Source organism: Nomia melanderi, chromosome 11, assembly GCF_051020985.1.
Source record: "Nomia melanderi isolate GNS246 chromosome 11, iyNomMela1, whole genome shotgun sequence".
Taxonomy (NCBI): Eukaryota; Metazoa; Arthropoda; class Insecta; order Hymenoptera; family Halictidae; genus Nomia; species Nomia melanderi.
In genome coordinates, this window is record NC_135009.1 from 1,099,148 (window position 1) to 1,123,134 (window position 23,987).

The following is a 23,987-nucleotide window of genomic DNA, read 5'->3' on the forward strand; positions in this document are numbered from 1 at the left end:
TCGCTATTATGCAAAACCAGCCGTAGTCGGTATGACAGGACGTGGTACGAAAATGGTAACAGGGTCTTAGGACCCACGAGAGTGTGAGACCAAATTTTACATTGCATGTTATATCTATGCTATACCTCGTCTGTGATTTTGCCAGAACTAAGCGTAATAAGATGGATTCGCCTTTCTCTTCCACATGAAAGAAGAAGTCTTAAGAATGATTGCCAATTACATTTTCCGTCACGAGTTGTAATACACATCAGAACAGATTGAAGCATTGACATTTGAAATAATAATTGAGTAACTTCCGTGAAAGGTATACAATGAACGGAATTATCTTACAATAATTATTGTCCATTAAGATAGACAAACATTTTCATCGCACAATAGTATAAATATCGTTGGTATTTCTTTCTTCATCAAATCCAATTCTAAATGTAAAGTGAACTTTCATAATAAACTTCTAATAAAAACTATTATACCCGGTACAAACTTCGTTACATAATCCATGGATACCAACTGCTTATCTATTTTTTAAAGTAGATAAACTGAAAATGCAGATATTTGTTCGTTTATTTACTAACTGATTTTTCTTTATTGATAAACCTGCAATTGCATTGCCTCTGACATAATCATTACGATATGAATAACCTTTAAAATATTTATCTTCTAATCTAATCGTACTCATGTTTGTTCAATAGTGTATCAAGAAACAAAACTTGAAACCTTCATGTGAATTGCATTTGTTATAATATATACGATGATTGCTTATTTATCAATTGATTTTAATAACATAGAGGGCAACAGCAATGTAGGTCAAACGTAAATATTTACTTTATGTATTAATCTTTTTATATACCATTAAAAAATGGAATATGCATTTGAGAGATAAAGTTTTTATTTTTTTCTCCTATATCACATATCCTCAACAAATGTTGTGTCGCGAAATATAAACAAATAACGAATAGAACAGAAATTTTCCTAATATATTAAAATTCTAATTTTATTCGATATTGTATTAAAAAAATGAAATAACTTGTATTAAGTTTTGATAGAGTTTTTTATTTACCCACGTACATACTTACGTAGCTGAATTTATTATGTAAAAACTTATAACTTAATAAATTCAGCTACGTAAGTATGTACGTGGATAAATAAAAAACCTCTATCAAAACTTAATACAAGTGCAATGTAAAAACTTATAACTTTGCAATGTAAAGTTTGTATATAGCTCTTACAATTTTCAAAATATTTAACGGAACAGGATTTCTCAACCTTCATAATATGTTATTCTCTATTATACATATGATTACAAATACAGTAACGCTCGCTTAAATTTCACAAATTCGGGTCCAACAGTGGAATTTAACCACGCAGAAAAAATAGGAGGAAGATACATATTTGCTTCTAGAAATTGACTCGAGCACAGCCTGATAAAGACAGAGAATCGATATAGTAAACGGAAGTGGGATAGACATAGTTCGCCGAAAATCGTGAATCGAGACGCGGGGCTTCAAAGCGATCTCGCACGCGTTAAACATGAACATGCAATAAAGAAAATTTCAATTCCAATAATTTTAACCTTACCTCCTCAAATGTAGTGCCAGTAAATTTCTGAGATTGTTCTGATTAAAATGAATTCAAACACGATAGAAATCGGATTAACTTTACCGACTTCGTGTAATTAACGATATTAAGGGTTCATTTCCCCGAAACTGATAAAACTAGATCAATTTACGTTGTGTTTAGAGTCATTTTGATGAGAAGAATCTCGACATTCTTTTGATCTGTCTCTCTTCCTTTAATTGTATTCACTTTTTATCCGTGCTACTGGGATCACGTTACACTGAGCTCGAGAGAGTGAATAATAGGGGAAGCATAGGGATGGTGCAGTAGAATCTGAAGTATCTCCGGTATTTTTAATTACATATGGTAATTTCTAATAAAAAAATGTTTATGTCAGAAATACAAACATTTTAATGAGAAACATTTTTGATGTCACATTTACTAAAATTTCAAACTTATCAATATCTTTTTTTTACATGGGATTACATATTTTCACTATTGTAATTAAAGTCTATTTAAAAAACAAATTTAATAAATACATTACTTTCAAATAACCTGTGATAAAATTTTATAAGATTCTTATACAGCCATAAATATACAGAGATAAAGGATTCAATATCATTTATTAACAAATTCGCGACTACTGTCTGTTGTTTACATTTGAAAAATTGTAAAGTTCCTCACTTCAAACAACAGATCGTTACAAGATCTGAATATCTCAGAACAAATCTTTTGCATACAAAAAGGTATAAATAGTATTAATATTACGAGTACTATAAAGAAATAACTGAAAGTACTAAAAGAAATATAATATTCTAAAATCTCTGGAACCTACCAAGGAAATATAAATGAATATCAATTCCTTCATAGGTGTCTCAGACACCGTGTCTGCAGTACTGCGTACCGTTGTTTGTATGTCCTTGATAACAGCTCCGCAGGTCTATTATGCAGCCATTTTATTTCATTGCTTTACTACATGTGTCTGCTGAACGACCTGGAATAACTGCAGTGTTTCGACAATGTTGAAATGTTTACATTATTGCGTTAGGACTCCAATAGAATGTAGTAAATTTTTTAATGTTGTTAAAAACGACAAAGATACTTCAGATTTCAGTATCGGATAATTCACGCTGCGCACAGAGGCAATACATATCGCATAAGCTTGCTTGCAATGTATAATTTCACGAATTAACTACTTTGTTGAACACAATATAGCGTATATTAACATTTCCATCTCAGTTTATATCGTGTTCCGGCACGGTTTATTTGGTTAAGAAACATGTCATAAAGAAGCGGCAGCTCAACCACCTAAAACCCCGAGCGCACAGCCACCGGTACCTTTGCAGGTCAGAAGGGACAACGTACCCCCTACCTCCACTACTAGTAATGTGGGCGTAGGTTAAAAAACTATAACTAGCAACACCCCGAGCGTTGGAGCTTCTGATTTGTCACTAAGGACACCGCCCTATCTCTGTATTTTTATATATATAGAGAGACATTGAGACAAATAGACAAGACAGACATACATCACAAGTTCATAACAATCACGCTGTACTTACTGGACAACACACACACTTTAACTTTGTAAACACATACACGTTCCTTTCACTCAATATTCAACAAATACAGTCCACTTTCGAACGAGAAAAGGAGAAGCCTTTTTTCATCACATCCATTTCACACAAGGTTAATTCGGCGTGTGAAAGTGTTACGCCAAGTCCACTATTACTGCCTGGACAGCGTGCACGACCATATCGAATGTCTAAATACTGAAGAATTTCGAGGAAATTAATAACCAATGGTATACCAACAAAAATTAGGCGAGTTACATTTCATTTCTACGATTCAATACATACATTTTATAACGCGCCCATTATCTACCTTGCGTCCTTAATTGTATGTACACACGGACTGTGAGGTGTATGGCCGCAATCGCAAATTTGCTGGCGAGTACAATTGATTAGCTCAGACAATTAATTCTTCAACGTTCAGAAATACTATATTTAATTGACAAAGGCAGACATTGCGTCGCGATCCCCGTCTAGACATAATTGGAAACTAATTATCCTCGATCTATCGTGCGTCAAATGATGCTACTCGCGCACACTTCTCAGCGTATTTGCAATTTATCTAACCGTGAAGGCTGTTTTGTGGGCTATTCATGCCACTTGCTTCAGAGGATAACCTTTATTGTACGTCCAATTAAACTTATATTGTTCAGACTACGATAATATCATGAAATCGGAATCAACGCTATATACTATTGGCATTACCAACCCTGCTTTCGTGTCACTCATTGATAACAGTACCCATATTTAAACTTGTTAATGAAGATTCAATGTTAACTGTTATTAATATGAAACCAGTGTAGTCAGAGTTTATTATGTATAACTGATGTGATTCAGTTTGTAAAGTAAATTCTTTACCTCATTGAATTAAATTTAGATTTATAGAAGAATTCTTTCAATAATTTACAGAGGAATCGAAATTTTGTTTCACGTAATTTGTAACTAAATTATTTTGATTATTTAACACATTTTGTAATACAAATTATTTAATACTTATGCGAAGTTTGTATTAGTGCAGGCTTTACTTAAAATTATATTTCAAGTACGCATACGTTTTAAATTACAATTGACAAAGATAATAATTACAATTTATGACACCCAGTTTGTAAAAATCATTTGAAAAGTATTCTTTTAACGATATGAGAATTAAAACGATATCTCTAGTCTTCAAACCAAAGGAACCGATAATTGATGAATTTTTAATTAAAAAATACATTTCTCAGTTTTGCAATATTTTCCTCTTCTATAAAATACATAGGTACAATATAAGGAATATTACAAGAATCAGTCAGCAATGAATATTCAAAATGGATTTTTTAGATACTCTATACAAGGAAATTCTCTATTTTCGATTTATACCAAGATTAATAAATTTATTTATACATATACATTTTTTTCCTATTACCACTAATATCATGCACGATTAAAAATAATTATATGCAAGCGCGAAATTTATAAATGATAAAACACGATAGAATCGGAAGATTTTCTTCTACGAGCAGTCATATTTCCCCATCTGTTCGTGATCATAGTACACTGAGTTCACATACAAATCGAACGTTTCATTAGAAAACAAAACGAACGTTTTGGTATCACTTGATCGCTCATTACTCGGACTATCCACAGCAGTTTCGTCGATTTTGTGCGTCGTTACCATGTGAAAACAAAACAAGAAAATAGGAGAAGCTCACGACCCGCAATTTCTTTTCCAATTAACGACAGCCTCGAGGAAATCACGACCGGCTATGTCGTACGCATTGGTCATTCGTGCGAGCGTATAGATCGTAGAGATCGAGTCGAGGATTGATTCGAAGGAGAGAGCGGCTCCCAATGCAGCCAGTATAATTGAATAAATACCTAGTGCTACGTTGATCGAATTGTGAGTATCGCTTGCAATCAACTACACTAATGTAAGTCACACGTGCACGCCTGCAGGCAACACGCTCGTTGTCAACGTATGAAAATGGAAATAATACGCAAAATAATGCAATGCTCTCATATTATTTTCACGTAAAATGTAATAACATTGGCTGTTACGGTGTTGATATGTCGAGGACAATGTTGGTTTCAATTTTCTAGTTTCTTTTTATAGATTTGTTGGATTTCTGAGAGTGAATTTTGATAATTATGTTTTTAATGTATATTTAATAATTATAATAGAATTAATTAGATACCTATACAAAATTAATAAGAATTTGGAGGCTGTGAACAGATTACATTGTTATAAATTAAAATCAAAAACTAGAAGAGAAAGGAAACAGAATACTGTATAACTTATCATTTGGTAACGAAATAGTCAGTAGTATTATATTTTTCAATTTCCAACATCTCGCGTTTCGTTATTCAGTGGATAGATGTTACAACAACTCCAAAATTTCTTCATCGATAAATAACTTCTGCCAAAATTTTAAACAAAATTTTGTAAATTTATAAAGCTTGCTTTATCTTTAGACTTCATTTAAAATTTGCATGCAGAACTATACAAGCATGAAATAGATATAGATGAAGTGAATAAATATATTTACTTATATATTCGTTTCTCCCAATAATGAAGTTATACATGAAAGCTTAATGTGAAATTCAAAGGTAAAATAAACTCTATAAAACTTTACTTAAGATTCTGGTAAACATATATATGTAGCTTTCAGAACATTAAAAGATATATATTTTGTATACCTAAAATTTTCCACATAAATTAAATGGCAGGGTAAGGTTTGTTTGATAAAGTTGACTAATTTTAAGTAAGATTAATATTTACTACATAGTTTACGCCTAAAAAAGATTTATCGAAGCATTCGACTATTCGTGTGTTCAAAAGGTTCTTTTTTTGATAGGAGAAAGATTTCATTTTCAAATTTCATTCAGAATTTATTGTAAAAACGTAATTAAATTTGAATGCTTTTACATACATTTATACCTCTCCTTTTCAATTCTCAAGGTTACCTTGCTGCCGTTAGAGATTTATCGAAATCGTCCATTGATTTCTGTATCATATTAAGTTCTAAAGTTTTAGTTTTAAAGAAATTTTTGTTGTTAAATATATCCCGTTAATGATTTTAGTATTTTGCAAATTTTTCTTATAATCGAAAGTGTTCCACAACTTATTGTTAGAAAAGGTTTAAATATATTACTTTACTCACTTGTTCATGAGTGTTTAAACCTTTTTTACATACTTTGTAACAGCTTCGATCTACATTTTTAGTCTTCCCGTGTATACGTGTAATGAGACTACTTCAAAACGTCTTGCGTGCACAACATTCATACTTAAAACTGTTGTTTCCTTATTCAGGTCGGACAATTACAAAAATTTTCTTGCAATGAATTACAGAGAAAGATCAGGCCATCTAACTGTTCCAGAATTTATTAACCTCTAACAGTCGAAAGACTTCGCTAAGCAGAAATGTAAAAGACGTTATTTTACAAAAACAAAACAAGGCTTTATTAGCTATGAATACGTGCCATAGAGAGAGTCAAACAGTAACTCATTCTATTCAGAATTGATAAACTGATTTCTACTTACTTAGTGTCGCTCTTATCCTGCTAGAATTAATAACCTCGATACCTGGCGCCTACTACATGATAATCTGTCCAGCTACACTTTCTCTGACAATCAATTCGTTTAACAAATCTTTAAATCAAGCTGTTTTTGTCAAACACCGTTTTTCTTTATAAAAAGTTATGTAATCATTGATTCTGTTGAGTTATAAATGGAGAGCATAGAAATTAATCAGTGTAAATTACGTTATCCTCTATCATTGAGGTAATTAAAAAGGTAGACCACTGCCTACAATATTTTGTGTAGATCCCTGTGACCCGAAATAATCCAACAGCTCCACAAGCCTCAGTTTCGGCCTTCTCCGTGCTGAGAAAATCAAGCCAAATATTGGGCCCCAAGTCATCAAACCCCATTAGTTATAGCCAGGCTGTCAATTCTCTCTCTGATATGAGAGGATTCGTCTGTGAATTCATGAACTTCTTCAAGAAGGCAATGCCAATTATCAAGGCAGTTAGCTCTAAACTTTCTGTTTGAATTAATGCATTTGAAAAAGTAGAAGTCTTGCTTGAAGCCGCACAGCTTCTACTTTTCTAAAAAACATTTTCAACTTCGCCCGCTCAGGGAAATTTCTCACATGGAACGCATGTTCCCTACATTCCAAAACCGTAGAGCTGGAGACACTCGTGAGGGATAATAACATGTCAATTGCACTGATCCAAGAAACTTGGCTCAACCCCTCAACTAACCAGCAACTTTGATAGCTATAACACTATAAGACAAAATAGACAAGATAGCTATGGAGGGGGTGGCCATTATTGCCCGCAAGCACATTAAACTCACCGACTAATGCTTGACCCCTTCGTCAACATAGACGCTGTTGTCATCCTTCTCGAGGAACTCAAAATCGTCCCAATGTTAGCATATTGTCCTTCAGCAATCAAACTGATAAGTAACACCCTAACAAACTTACCCCTTCATCATTGAGCATGATCTAAATGCAAAACACACCTTCCGGAATAGCAGCAATTGTAACCACAATGGACACTTGTTATTCCAACATTTTGTAGCGGCGAGTTATAACTTAGTCTTCTCGCAACAACCCACCTTCCATATCCCAAACAGAGTACCGTCTACATTCGACTTCTTCATCACAAACAGGAGATTTGCCTTCAACTGCACAATCTCTGATGACCTGTCATCTGTTCACTGCTCGGTCCTAATATTTCCAAATTTTGAGCCCCGTCCCCATAACCACATTCATCCCAGTTATCGATTGGGCTCAATATCACAATCTCACACTAAACCAGAATCTCAAGCCCAGTATAAGAATAATACGACATGTGGACGAGGCTGTGCCTTCCCTTCACAGAAGTTATTTCAAGATCACCCACTGTACTGATTTAGAAAAATCCTTTTTTCTGATAAATGACGAACTAAAATTCATGATCAGAACCAGATTTGCAGCCAGAAGCAAATGGCAACACTCTGGGGACCCAATCTATCATAACTATTACAACTTTCTCACTAATAGCATCAGGAAGAAAACTACTCTGCTGACGGAAAAATTAATATAAGATAAAATCATTAACTCCAATGCCAAAGACCACACATTTTGGCCACTTTTTAGAAAAATAGTCAAGAAATCCCTCAATATCCCCCACCTTTTCAACAAATCGGGTCACTATGTCTCAAACAACCTTGAAAAAGCCGAACTACTCTCAGCACACTTCACTGAAATCTACGACCAAGCCTGCGAACAACATTCCCCTTTCTAGGAGCATGTATCTGAATCAGGACAATCCTACCTTACCTTCCACAAAGATACGAATCCTGAAACATTTCTGACTCACTTCTCTCTCTCCTCGGTAGCTTCTGCAATGAGGAACTGAAGACTCGCAAAGCCTGCGATGATGATGTAGTTTTGTCTGAGCTTCTCAAGTTTTCTTCTACAAAGGTAGCCACACAAATACACTATATATTTCGTGTCTGCTTACAAACTTCCTACCTTCCATCAGCATGGAAAACTGCTAACATCATACACATATCAAAATCTGGTAAAGACCACAAAACGGTCCACAACTTTCTATCTATTAGCATACTACCCACTTTATCTAAATTATTTAATAAGATAATAAGAACAATACTACTCGCCCACATGATCAAAAACCAAATCTTACCACGTTCGCTACCAGCGTCACATATTTGTGACGGCCGTAATCTTATATTTCATATAATGCAAATGAAATTATTCCTACGGATATTGTTATTAGAAATTATAAATTACGACAGTATATTTAGGAACTTAATGACTCGGTTTAGTTTCATTTTTCTAATATTTTGTTTAGAAAATTTATTGAATTGAAGAAAATATAATTGAGGAGACCATCACCGAAATAACCACTGGTAGCGAACGTGTCAAACTAGAATCCATCGTGTAACAAACAAGGGAATATTGTGTTCCTGTACTCCGTCGATATTGCGTTCTTTTACTGTCCCATGATAGTCATACTGTCCGTCGGCTACCATCATTACCGACGAACCAACAAGTTTAGATGTTGATATCTTGATAACAGCTTAAGCGAAAAATTTTATGTCTGGTTTGGAAACGTCTGAATGTCGGCTTCAAAAATATGGAATAGGAACCATAGAGTTCCATTTAAGAATTGTAACGTGACTTTAGCAGGACGATTCAAGGTCACATTACGATCAAATACCGTCCACCGTGATATGTAGTATCTCATACACTGTAACTTTTGTTTGATACATTTGTTCGCATCACTGATATTTTTCGAGACAATTCGGTGTTCTTGATGTAGTCTCCATACATTTTTTTAAAACTAAACCTATTTTTATTTCGGAAACTATTTGAGTTTTGGTCCCGTGTTTACTGGGTTTTTTTACTCATCGCTGCAAACTATGCACGCATTTATGCGTTTTTCGATCTTTTTGAAATAATAAGTAGCATACTGACAATTATAGGTGTATAAGTTGAATATGTGCGTTTCTTAGCATTCTTCAATTTGACGAAACCGAAAAATTACAATTACAGTTTAATTATGCTTTGTATGAGTTAAAATAGTTAATTCTCAGATAGTAAGCTAAGTAAAACAATATTACGTTCATATGGAACATTTCGACTGGGAAATATTCAACACTTAAAAAGTTAAAATCATTTAAACCATGCTATAAAAGTTTTTCTAACAGAAGAAACGAAGGAAAAGTTTCCAAAATTTAATTAAAAAATCTAGTTTCAGAGCATAAATGCTATTATAATTATATCCATAGTTTTGACATATTTAAGTAAATTTCATTTCTCTCCTCTGAACGCTGTATCCTCAAAATCAGTTGTTTGCACTCGTGGCCTTATTCCATCGAGCTCCTCAATTTCCATTCTTCATCCAATCCCACGCTCTGCAGGATTTTCGTCGAGGCGATCTCTCACAACGACAGCAATAAAATTTCAAGTGTTTCTCTGCGAACCAGTTCAAGCTACCTTTCAATAGCTTCAATAATCCTTTTTTCATAAAATACATTCTGTTTCGAAAAATAAGGTTGAATAAATAAAAGAATTCATATAAACTAATGTTCTAAAATACTTTGTTGGAAAGTTATAAGCGTTCGAAAATTTGTATTGATCGTTTTGGCAGTTGTAACAAACGTTTGAAATTCCTCCCTTTTACAGGAATGTAGACTTTCATCTGTTGATTTAATGATTGTCGAAGTCTTTTTAATATTGCTACTGTAGTAGACATCGTAGGAAATGTTTTTTTTTAATTACTTTTAATTATTTTTATTTTATTTCCATTAACCAACTTTTCATATAAATTCAGAAATTGGCTTAAGTACGAGGCTTAAGAACATCCTAAATAAATCTTTGAACATTTATAACTCTATAATAAAGCATTTTTGGAGACATTACCTGATCTTTTACGTGTACAATATGAATTCTGTCTTCACGTGTTAGGGCATTTTGTATAGAAACTGTTTTTTGACGCCAAACAGCATCAGCATATTTTAAAATTAATAATAAAATAAAAATATTGCATAAATATAGCGTGGTAAGCATTTTATTCAAAAGATATAACAAGAATAGTATATATATATTCTGAAAAATTTTAATGAACGTACCGAGTATTAAAATTGTACAATCAATAGTAAATCGCAAATTTGTTATTATTAAATTAATTATTAGTTTATACACTTTATTTGTATCTTTCACTTAAGAATGTCTTCTTTCGTGAAACCGATTTGTCTCATTACAGGTTCCACTATTCTCTCGCGGTACAGCAATAAATCCTCGCCGCAATAAATCTACGCTAATTACAATTCGAATGATTTATTGTGGCGCGGCGTGTCTCTAATTAGAAGCTTTTACGATTTGTAATTGGCAGTCCGCTGAAAGGCAGAAACGCGATCAAGTTTCGATGCTTCGTCGATGTCGCGGGAACTACGATTAAAATACGTCCTCCATTTCCAACCAACAAACATTGCCTTTAAAGATTCCCATAGCTGATTGAAACAATATTGTTACCTAAAAACCGAACTCAGCTTTCAAATGCGTTATTTCATTTACAATTGTCAAAACAATTAAATGTGCCTACATACACTATTGACCATAACAATGGAACCAGAATAATATAATGAAATTTATGAAGTGAGTAGTCATATGAATTATTTGTATTTCAGTTCTGTGTACAAGTTTTATTAAATCTTACCAGAATATTATTTTTCTTCATTAACAAAAAAAAAATGTTAAGATCATTATGCTTTTAACTGCTTTGGTACGAAGCAGTTTGATGCATAAATGCCCGACGTACTTATTAAAATGCATTTTCTCCAAAGTAATAATGAGTCATTTATAAATATCGATACAAAATACATTTTCTATGCGCGTGTATCTATGCATCCATAGGTCAACATGTGCTTATTTTTCTGAGTTCATATACATACATATACCCACAGTACTCAAAAGATTGACAATATTAAGCCTAACCACATCGCAAACCGGTCGAATATCAGTTTTAGAATTTGATTTAAAATTTTCATACTTCTGATTTAACTTTATACGATTTCCTATACTATCCAATTAATTAGTTTTTCAATATTTGTCTTTCTTTTTGTTTCTGTTTCCACTGAGAAAAATGTATCATTTAGTTCTTTGCATTCGATTTATTTTCAATGTTGTTGGGTGTAAACTTATATTTTTATTTTTAGGGAAATGAATTAAAGTAATTTCCAGCGGTAGAATTCCACATTTTATATTTATTTTATTTATTATTATTGTTATAAGATTTAATTTTTATAATCTCTTAAAGTGTGGCACTTTTTAAAACAATTTCCAACGTTCTATAATGAATTTTTATTGTTATCTCCAGTATGACATACGAGTGCAAAGGGTTAACTTGTTCACCTTTCTTTTGTAGCCAGTTATTTAACTGGTTAGGATATCAATAAGTATGTAGCTATATACAAAGTGCCATTATGGTTAGTATTAATACAAAATATGCCTTTCGTTCTTTTAAAAAGATATATTTCGTATACCTGTTACTCTTTTTGACTAACTAAAGTTTCATTTAAATAGTATTAACTCTTTAAGGTCCAGTTGAGTATTACTAAACATGTTAAAAGATACCACCCTTTTATATATATATATATACATATGTCTGTGCAATTGCGTAATTTTATGTTTAATCTCTACAGAGAATTTGATCTCTCAATCGCTAAATTTTGGAAACGAAAAAGTACGTTTGTTTTTTCACCTGTTACATAAAGATAAAGTATTGCAAGAAAAAATAGCTTATGAGACGCGGAAGTAAAAGTTTCACACTTTAGAATAAACCAAACAGAATATGACATGACTTCTTTTTATAAAATTGTACGAATACGAAGACCGACAATTTTTCGATTACAATTTAATAATCCTTCAATTTTGCGAAGTTATATAATTTAATTAAATTTGATATTAATAATACATGGTATTATTTTTATAATATATACCAAATTACATGTATAGACATCACCTTCTTTCTGCTTTCAAATCCTTCAAGAAATTTTACCACTTATTAAATTCATTTGTATTATCCACATATTTTTCCACATAGTTCACTCGTCTTATAATTACTTAATGATTATATATAGTGAGGAACAATAGTGCGGAACGTAAATAACGAGGAACATATTCTACGCTATGAAAATCCATCAGTATATACAGGAAATCAATTTGTTTGAATGCTCAAAAGTAAAAAGATGTTAAAAAGAAAGCAATCTGTTGGGTAAATTACATAATATGACATAAAAATAAGAAATATTAATAAAGTATACGATAATTAAATACACATATATTAAAAAAGAAAGAATTATATGAAAGAATAATGTAGAAACGAAGTTAATTAAATAAATGAAATGAAAGAAATATTAGAATTTACATCTTCGTTTTTCTTTGACCATGCCAAAATAATAATAATTGTAATGGCTAAGGATGATTAAGAGTTCGCTTTTTATGTTCTAAATTTTATTATAAATTTAAAGATTAATGTTTCAAGTTCTTTTTTCTGAGTACAATTGCACGAATGCATTACGTGCGCTGTGTAGATATACATATACATATATGTACTTCTAGACTGCGTATAAAAACCAGAGAAAGTCGCTACGTTCCGTTTTTCATTATGATTTCCTACTCTCCCACATTTTATACAAACGATATGCGTATTCGTGGTATTACGTGCAATGCTTTATTAGTCGAATAATCTTAACCAACATTTTTTCGTAATTGCATAAGACTACGCGAAATGCCCGATAAGCGCGTACGCAGGAACAACTAAGCCTGTCAGGTTACATGTTGCGAGGCATTTAGTATAACGGCACAGGTGTGTTTTTTGATATATTGCTTATCCACGATACGGTGTGTGCATTTTGCATAGGACCGTATATCACCCCGGAATCAGTTATTAATGAATTAACGATAACGATAACAACTGTGTGATCAGTTGACACGGTAGACCGTTCATGTTAATCTATACCACATTTACTAGAGACTTCAGTTAATTATTTGTAACGGTGATTAATGAAAACCAGTCGCATACTTCGCTTACACGATAAATCAGAATGTTCTTCATTTGTACAAAAAATCACGTAACCTATTAGCAAATGATATTTAAACTATCAATAACATAAAATTCGGATATATTAATAGAAATACATATAACAATTTTTCTCATGTTGAAACATTTATGTATTAATCTCTATTAGCTGTCATTGTTGGATTTTTCATATTGAGAAAACTTCAAGATTGTTTATTTTTCTATCTGTTCCAACTTTTATTAAATAACTATGGAAAAATACAATTGAGATCAACAATTTTAAGTTGGGGATTACATAATTCAATATAAAGACGTTTTATTATTACTAATTGCAAGAAAAGTTTCATCGAAATAAGTTATGATCTTCTCTTTTAATTATTCCAATCAAAAGAACTTCATATATATAAACGTTTCTTTCGCAATCTTCTGAAGTTTTTATTTTATTATGATTTTTGTATACGTTATAAATACTTAAACTTTAGTAAAATTATAATAGTTTCTGCGATAGTAATTATGTCAAATTGATCGATGCCGGATGAACTATCTCTTAAATATTAAAAAAAATCTATCGATATATAATTATTTTAGATTATCTTCAATAATTCTACATATACATAATTACGTATTACAATGTTTTGTGCACCGATGCGTTTGCAAAGCGCAATCGCACCCGATTTTTGAATGCAACTTATGATCTTTTTTTTTGCATAAATCGATTTCTGGTGCCATTTTGAATAAAAAAGTATGAAGGTGCAATTGTCAAAAACTTAATACTCCTCGAAATATTTTTCTCAGTATTCTTCTCAAATATCTGCAATAAATGTTGAAAAGTACCACTGTTGTTTTCTAAGCATTTTCCCGCATGACCTCAATTTCTTTGAATTTTTCTTACGGAGTGTCTTGAAAAATATCTAAACCGTATTCGCAACCTTCTATTTCAATCGACGATATGAAGATAGGAATTAAGACGAACTGTTTTTGAATGCAGAATAAGTGAACAGTGTGATGAAAAGTCTAGCAAAACGTGTAAGAAAATGTTTATAATGCAATAGTGGAGCATCTGAATATTTACTGTTGGTGCTATGAAAATCATAGATATTTTGAAAAGTTTCTCACGATTGTAGTTTGTATATGTTTATTCAGAATAGCACGGGATAAAGCAAGTACAACTACATCTTGCAATTGAACCGATGCACTTATCCAGAAACTCGTATCGTACGATCGTAGAGCTTATTAACCTTTTCGCTACAATGGCCAAGATACCTCGGTTCCACGATATCGAAGAAACGATGCTATGGACGAGATATCTCGTGTATCTGTATTATTGATATGAAGTGTTTTATTTGAATATGATCAACAGAAAAGGAATTTCATCCAACTAGACGATGTGTAGTATGCACATCTGCATAATGGCCGACGGAAGGAAACCAGATATTCTTGTAAAAATTTTCTGTCGCATTTCACCATGCTTTCAAGCATTCCATACAAAATAAACAACAAAAACTCTAATTATATAAAATATGGAGTATTTTATATTTATCATCTTTAAGCATCTTCCACCAACGATGGTACGTCTTAAAAATCGATTACTTGTGTCAAATTTTCAAATAAAACACTTCATATCAATAATACAGATACACGAGATATCTCGTCTATAGCATCGTGTCTTCGACATCGTGGAACCGATATACCTCATTCATTTTAGCGAAAGGGTTAAATTATGCAAAACTTGCTTCCATAATCTGTTTTTTATTTTCAACAGCAACCGAGTTATAGCCCGAACCAGTTACTAGATACACTCATTATGTATGAAAACATCATCGTTCGATCATCCGAGAAATTCGATTACGCAAACGGGACACTTTAGAGATCCAATTGCCATTTCAATGTACCACAACTCAACTGCGTATATATATGCAAATAAAAGTTTTCAAGGGTTAATTGACAGAGACTGGAATAAAGTATAAATTCCTTTAGTTTATTAAGAGCGTCTACAAACGATGATTATCCATTTTATGTGGACAATTAGAATCTTTATGGTTATCGAATATCTGGCATTGGAAATTTTTATTTTGAAATCTTAAATTGACGTAAAAGCGTCGAAGCAATGCGCATCTGGGGCAGTTTGCCAATATTATCACAAGAATGTAAAGAAACTGTTAATCGAAATCTAAAAATAAAGATAAAATGAAAAGTTTAGTACTCAGTCACCTGTACAAACCTGTTTAATGTTTTGGTTTGGTAGGTATCAATGACATGTATGATGTAATAGTTCTTTAAAAAAGTGGGCCATCTCTCCCCGGATAACTCTATTGTTACTTCTTTGATGTCGTCGCCATTCTTATTCCTGGTTGCCTCCGAGACTGTTTTCGGCGGGAACTAGGCTACTCTCACAAACATATTCTTCATTAACAAGAATATTTCCTTTACAAGCAAGATTACCTAGAGAAGGTAAGGTTAAAATTATTGCAATTGAAACTTTCTTTACTGCATGTTTACATTTGACGCGTGCGGCATCGCTTTGAAGTCCCGCGTCTCGAACCCTGATGCTTGACAGACCTATGTCTATTCCACTCACGCTCATTATATCGATTCTCTGCCTTTATCAAGCTGTACTCGAGTCAATTCCTGGAAGCAAATAGTTTCCTCCTGTTTTTCCTGCTCGGTCGAATTCCATTGCTAGAACACGAAATTGTAGAATTTAAGCGAGCATTACTGTAGCTTGGTAGCCGATAGAGCTAAAGTGAGAGTCGTATAGTATACACATATGGTAGAAATAATGAACAAGACTCGGACCCATTGCTTGTGCCAGGACATATCCCCAGACAAGTCTCACCGTGTAAGTATAGAAGCCTTTGGAGGCAAAGTGCATAGCGGACTTTTAAAGCGATCAATATAATATTTAACGTTGTTAAGGTATATAACACAACTCGATCGGAGATTTCACAAGGCATCGGTGTATAAATCGCTGATCGGTCGAAACTTATGCGGCCAGCGTGGAAGGATGTGCGTGTTTAGCAACCGCGGTTTCTCGGGCTGATAAGAAAGAAATTCTCTTGGTGGCACGAAGGTCTACACGGTAACGGTATCTACTAGAGCGCGGTCGAGATAACTGCGGCTATATTACAACTTGCCGGATGATTAATTATGCATACTACGGAAAATCGGAAGCAGAATCGTAATTTAGTTGGGTGACTGTGTAGGGCGAGGCGGGATACGTAGTATGAGCGAGGAGAGGGCAATTTATCCCGAGAGGATACGACGGAATTGTAGAATAAAGTTTCTTGTCTGAGTCTTTTCTGTTGACACACTTAAATTCCTATACTCTTAGACGACGCCCATCAATTTAACACATTAAAAGTACCTTCCTAACACAAAGAAATCGCGAAATATTTTATTAAAGTTTTAAAAGGCCACTGAGCATAATATGGAAAACCTCTTCTATAACAGAATTCCACCGTATAGGGAACGACATACAGAGGGCGCCAAAGGTATTTGCTGCGCCTAAGTCCTACGTCCCTGTACCATCCCTCTCGAAGGACGCTCCGAACCCACCGTCCGCACCCCCGAAAAGGGTGCAAATTAAACCTAGCCGCTGGAGGGATAACGGAATCGTTTTTGTTGCAACTCTCGCACTGTATACTTTTTCGAGCGTCCTCGCAGCGAATTATATTTTAGTGTTTAATATTAACGCTACACAATTTAATCTAGAACATTCCAATGCATTGAACATTTATTCAAAACAGTCGCACACACACAATCGCACAGTTCATCTGTGGAGGGTTCGGTGAAGTTAAACCGAAAACGATTGGTGAAGTACGGTCCTCAACACAGTTTGCCAAAGGTCGGTGTCGCGGAGGTTCGTGATGACGTCGGTCGCGGGTGGAGACCAAAATGAGAGCTCCTAAACTCTCCTCGGAAAATATATATATTCCTCTGAAGAAGGACAGAAGGATAGGAAAGTAGGAGAAAAACGAGGAAGAGAAAAACGATCCAAAAGACAGAGAAGAAAAACGAGGAAGAGAGAAAGGATCCAAAAGATAGAGAAGAAAAACGAGGAAGAGAGAAAAGATCCAAAAGACAGAGAAGAAAAAGAAGGATAATGGTGAACAGACAAGTAAACAAGAGTGTTGTAAGAACGGTGAAAGTTTCCAGGCCTGCAAGGGCCTGCCCCTCGAACTGGGCAGTTCCGAGCGAGGCCTGGGAAACCTTCGGAAAATTCGTGGGCCCGCGCGGGTCTGGTCGCCAAATGTGCGATGACACGAAACAGACTCGCGCGGAAGGACAGCGTTAACGGTAAAAGAATAGCGAGGAAATCCAGTGGCGTAAGGCAGCTTTTCGGCCGCCACACATTTATTGCACACACACAAATCAGATATTAGCTGTATAAAATAAATATTAAGTATTTGTTTTTTGCTGCCCTATTAAATGTTGTAGCCCTGATGCGGTACACCCTTTGCTCCCTTGGGTTGACGCGGCCCTGATAGTTTTTATGAAAGTACTTCTAGTTCCGCCTTCTCGTTCAATGGAAAACAATAAGTAGTGTTAAATACATTGAGAATCGACCACATAAATGTTATTCACAAACATCTAATAAAAAACAAAGAAAAACCACCAAGTAGCAGCTGTAACGCCGTGAATTCAATCGATCTCATCATTACAGTTTGTTGGGCCTATAAACATGGCAGAAGAGTATTCAAAATTCAGGAAATTATGAAGGACTCGCAAAAACGTTTTCAAATTTCTTAAATAAATAAAAGTACTCGATTGAATTTAAAACAACGATTCTCTATGCCAATTGTATCAAGTACGTAGTTGCTAATAACCCCGCCGGGTTCATGCAACTTTAAAAATATAATTAAACTTCAAAAATATAATTCCTACGAGATTGTTTAAACCAACATTTTTGTAGGACATACTCATTCTTATTAATCTTATTTTAAAATTATATACTTTAATTCTGTAGATTTAATTTCGCTTATTTATAATTGGAATTACAATAAACTCTTCTCAATTAATGATATCCGTGATAAAAAATTATGTACTTTAAAGACTAAAAGTAAACTACACAGTTAAAATTAACGTTAAAGTCAGTGTTATGTATTATATGCGTGTATATACATGTATAATGGATGTGGTACGACCGAATACTATCGTCTATAAAAGAATTATTTGTTCTTCCAGTCACCAGGATTAGCATAATCATAATAGATAGTATTATGTCTAAAAAAGGAAGAATATTTTCGCTTTGAAAATATTAATTTTGCAATTCATGTTCACTTCAATTCTTTTTCATTATTTTGCAAGTATTATTCGTTTTTTTGCTAACCTGTATATGAGCAATACAGCAGAGAATGAATTGAAGTTATCGAATAAGTCTCTTTATTATTCACCACTGTTTGCGATAAACACATAAAATAATATTATAGTACAAAAATAATATAAATTAGGTAAAATATTTTCAATGTTTTATATGTTAAAATCGCATTTCCAACTATTGAAAACAAAATTCACAGAAATATGAGGGATACAAATATTTAAAGTACACTCACGTGTTTTAAGTTCTACTGAGAAATTGTTCGAATTTCGTAACTTCAGCACGCGATGTATCTAGTAATTAGAGGAGAATCGTGCAGTTTCGACCGAATCTAGTTTAATATCTCCCGCCAATAATAATGGCGCTTTATTTGAATCAACAAATACATATCACTATTCCGTGTAACATATTATGAGTTCAAATTGATTACTGCATTATTTTCGAAGCATTAAACATATAAATGATCATATAAGTGAACCAAGCCAACCGACGGCTCAAAAGTGAAGAGGGACAAGGGGACTCGGCCGCAAGCTCCACCTTGTCGTGATAGCCATCACCACATACCCCTTTTACCTCATTTGGGGATCGTTAAGTGGAGGTCTTTTCCGAGGTTGCATACCAATCTTCCGCCTTTTCTCAGAACCTAAAACAACCTCCCGTCTATGCACCTAAATTATGTATCCTGAAAATCCCTTTTTCCTTTTCACTGTCCAGTTTTCCTTTTAGATACCAAATGTGTGCATCCGGTGACAAAATTCACCTTTTCCAAACATTCAGGGACTGCCACGATGAAATTCAAAGATTACAAAGCTACGCCCCCACCAAATTGCTGCAGCCCTCAGTTCTCCCAAAATCCCTTTCCCCCACTCCTTTACAAAATCCTTTAAATACGGAGGAAAAACGGAAAAGAGGACGCAGTTTTCTTTAGACGAGCGACTTTGCGACGTTTGTACTAAAACATTGTACTCAGTTCAACTAAATAAAAACTTGTGCTACAAAACCAGCGAAACTTTCTCCCTTGAAACACACTCTCAGAGTCACCTCGATGACAACCTCAGCTCGCGGCTCGGCGAGTAACAAAAACATGTCGAAACTAATTCCGCCATTACTATTGGACCGTGTGCCACGAGTGAGCGTTTTCCCTTGCCCCTCTTCACTTTTGAGGCAGTGACCAACTTGGCTCAGTTCAGTAACGCACCGTACATAGGTGTGAGTCGCTGCTGTGTTGTGCTTGTGCAAATATTTGAATATTATCCTTTATAGATTGTAAAATCGAAGATGGATCAAAACAGCTAGTTCGACGATGAATTCAAACAAATCGACGTAATCTATTTGCTGTAGAAGTTTTCACTTCAAAAATAATCATCACCATTTCACTTCCGTCGTACGGTCTTAAGTACACACTAATTTTTTGTTTTAACTGATCTTTTAACTTTCAAATATGTTAATCTTTTGCACATAATTCGAGTGGTAACGATGTTTATTTAGGTTTGATCTGGGCAATATCGCTTCATGAGTGTATTCCTAACACCCTTGTGTGTAATTTGATGAAGTGTAGAATGACACCCCTTTAAAACGGCTATAAGATTTTCTTATCTCAAGTTAATTCGTGATCGCGGATTGGACTCCGTCTTTGACATTAGTTCGAACTCGACAGTCGTGGCAATAGAATTATTACTTTCAAAGTTACGTAGCCTAGTAAGCATGGAATTCGATGAAGGAATTAATACAAGTGAAGATGAACTTGATTTTTCGATGATGAAGAACAAAATTACGTCTTTGCATAGACTATTCGACGATAGAGAGGAGGAAAGCAGTGACGAGAGAGTCCTTAAAATGGTGGCGGAAACTATGTTTTGGGGGTTCAGAGATATGTTCCATCAATTCTTATATTCTTTATATATCAGTAAAGGAGTAGAGGAACGAAGGACCGCTTACTCATCTGTAATATGTAAAAACTTTGGTTAACCAATTGAGTTTTTGGTTACTGGGTTTTTGTAAAAACGGTTGAGTTTTTCAGAGAACCAAATGCTACGTAAAAACTAAAAACGATAGGCTGTTGAAATATGTCGCAGAACATAAAGGAAACTTGCTAAAAAAATATGTAGCTATAAAAATTTTGAATTTTGTGTATCATTAAATGTTTGTAAATGATGAACAAAGTTTAAAAAAGGTTAGATGCGCGTACTTTGTATGCACTTCTGATACATTTCTACGAAAAGTGGGTTGGCTAGCACGAATTTGTCATGCGCCATTGGATTCTGCAGACATTTCTGAAGAGGAACCCCTCCGTTGGAAGCGTGAGATCGGTTTTTCTTTGGGACAGGGTAAGAAAATGTCCGCGAAGAGCGCGTGCACGGAACTTTCGCGCCATACGGCCATCGCTCGCCGGCTACAGCTATGCAGGGCCGTAACTACGCGTTATATAGACCTAGACCTCGGTCACTTCTTATATGTATATATAATGTTTAATTGTTTTATAAATTTTCATAATAGTTATGAGAAGGCTTTTCACGATCATTCTGTTTTAAATAATTTGATGTCTTCAATTATCATTACGATGATCATGTTAATCATCACGATGATGATCATTGTAGGTCTCTCGTTTAAAACCTTTTTAATTGCGTTTGGCCGACATTGATTTGTCGAATGAACTATGGACATCGCGACTATTTTAACACATTACTGACCGGTCACGAGTTAACTCATGTTTACACTCGCATTAGTTATTTCAATTTTTGAGATGCACAGCAATATAGAATATTGCAAAAGCTAAATATTCAAAGTTGTATGAAAGATATGTCCAAAGTTTCATTTTAATTCATTATATATAAATAAAGTATATTGAAGTTTATTTACATTGTTCCACTTTCGTGTTTAATTACGGAATAATAACCGGTAACATAAGATAGTTTATGCGTAAAATTGCTGGTCAACATGTATTAAGTAAATTAAAGGTACCTCACAAAATACACCTGACTCTTGATTTATGCGAACTTTTCTTACGATTGATAATGAAAAAGTAATATTTCATCTATATTCGAAAATAGTGAATAACATTTAAATTTGTCGAATGCGGTTTAAACTCTTTGTTACAAATCTGACACAAACTCTTTTCATTTCTCACTGATTTATCATGGTTTTTCAAGCTATTTATTGATCTGCTTCACCTACTGCTCTTTTACGCGCTATGGTGACCTCGTTAAGACTGTTTCATTCAACATTTGGTTTTTCAGAACGTAAAACGGAGACTTATTATATTCTAATCCGAACTTGAAAAGTGAACCATTTAAGGTAAAAAGATGCCTCGAATAATAGAATGATTTCTTGAGTTCTGTTGTTTACTATATTGTACTTATCACTTGGAATTATAACGTATAAAAAATAAACAACTATCCGGATGCTTTGAAATTTTTAAAAGAACCTTATTCTTTTTCCGGTCATACAGGCGTTCGTATTCGACGTTCTGCTAATTAACTCTTTCACAGCCAGCGGCTATGACGCAACAACTTTTGCTTACAATTTGCCTGTAAGCGTGCGTCATTGAGTTCGAACAGAAAAATGGAGAAGCAACAATAAAAAATATTGCCTTCTAAAAATCACGCCAGTAGAGAGATATTTGCAGTTTAGAATCAACGAATATAAAATCTTATGATGTAAGTATGGAAACTTAAAAACATGTGAATATAGAGATATTAAAAGGTATTAAACTTTTAAAATTTACTGAATAAGCTTTTAAAATCAGTAAAACAATTTTAAATGAAAATCAGAGTTAAAACTAATTTCACACAAAAAGTTGACATAATGTCTAGTAATAGACTTAAAATGAAATTTAAAAATAAGTGTAATCATAAACATGGTACGAGATACGTAGGACGCCCATTTAATGTTGCGAGGTGCAGATACGTGCAACAACACTTATTTAGTTTTAGATACCTGTAGTAAAAATAAAACCATATGATAAAATTCCAATGCATATAAAATTGATATAATTTATTATAAATATAAAAGGATATAAGGCTATGTCAGTGGCAACCAGCTACGGCATTTCAAATGACGTGTATCTACGTTAACGACTGGCTAAGTATTAATAATTCATTGTCTGTGAAAACAGGTTAAAAGCAGCGTTGGCAATGGTGTTACGCCTTTCGACTTTGCTGCGAACATTAATCAAGCTATGAATACGGAAGACGTTCAGCATTCTGCATAACGAGTCGCGGATGCGAGACGTTACCGCGTACCGTTTGTCCAGATCGGAGAAAAAGAGAAAATGGAAAAAATTGAAAGTGGAAAAGATGAAAAATTTTTAATCGAAACAGAATGTCATTTTGACAGCATTTTAACTTATTCAAATATAATTTAATAATTATAAAATAAAAGCATGGTCGAACGAGAGCGGCTATGCTTGTGGCTGTGTCGTAGAACGCCCTTACATATGGAATTCAATACAATGGTAAAGACATTTTTTCACGTTTATAAAAAGTTGTTGTTTATAAAAAATTGTACCGCGTTTCACATATTCAACTATTTGTTGTGTTGTATTTACAAAATCATTCATTTGTGTGAACAAAGACCATGATTTTCAGAGTAAGCCGTGTCCACTAGGAATGATTTCCCGACGTTTCGCTAGCATTACAGCTAGCATCATCAGGGGTCTGTGGACTCGCTGATACTGGTATCCAAAATCAGTGCTTCCTGTTTAAACGTATGCTTGTTTCTCGTCACGGATAAATAATCGCCAATCAGGTGTTTTTAGTTGGTCAGTTAATCAATCAAAAATAAGAAAAAATCTCGTCTATTTGTTTATTCGGAAACGTATCTAATTAGTTATTTAATGCTATTTAAACGTTTATTAAGTTTAAAAACAAAAGGTACTCGCATGATATTTGACAACAGAAAGTTATTAATTCAATAAACATGAAAAAATATTATTTTATTAATTACGAAAGGGCATTCCAAATGCATTTTTGTAT

General features: G+C 33.7%; 1 protein-coding gene and 1 long non-coding RNA gene across 2 annotated transcripts in view; both read right to left on the bottom strand.

Annotated features, from left to right (window-relative positions):
• centrocortin (cerebellar degeneration-related protein 2-like) overlaps positions 1–8,645 on the bottom strand; it is a 200,138-nt gene extending 191,493 nt beyond the window's left edge. The window contains exons 1-2 of the mRNA XM_031978432.2: positions 8,624–8,645; positions 8,469–8,564 (exon numbers count right to left, since the gene is read on the bottom strand). Coding sequence (XP_031834292.2) covers positions 8,469–8,564; positions 8,624–8,636 — 109 coding nt within the window. The 5' untranslated portion in view covers positions 8,637–8,645. The remainder of the gene's footprint in view (positions 1–8,468; positions 8,565–8,623) is intronic.
• A 7,020-nt stretch (positions 8,646–15,665) lies between these two features.
• The window catches only part of LOC143175106 (uncharacterized), a 31,693-nt gene continuing 23,371 nt past the window's right edge, over positions 15,666–23,987 (bottom strand). The window contains exons 2-3 of the long non-coding RNA XR_012999746.1: positions 16,197–16,376; positions 15,666–16,139 (exon numbers count right to left, since the gene is read on the bottom strand). This is a non-coding gene — a long non-coding RNA (uncharacterized LOC143175106). The remainder of the gene's footprint in view (positions 16,140–16,196; positions 16,377–23,987) is intronic.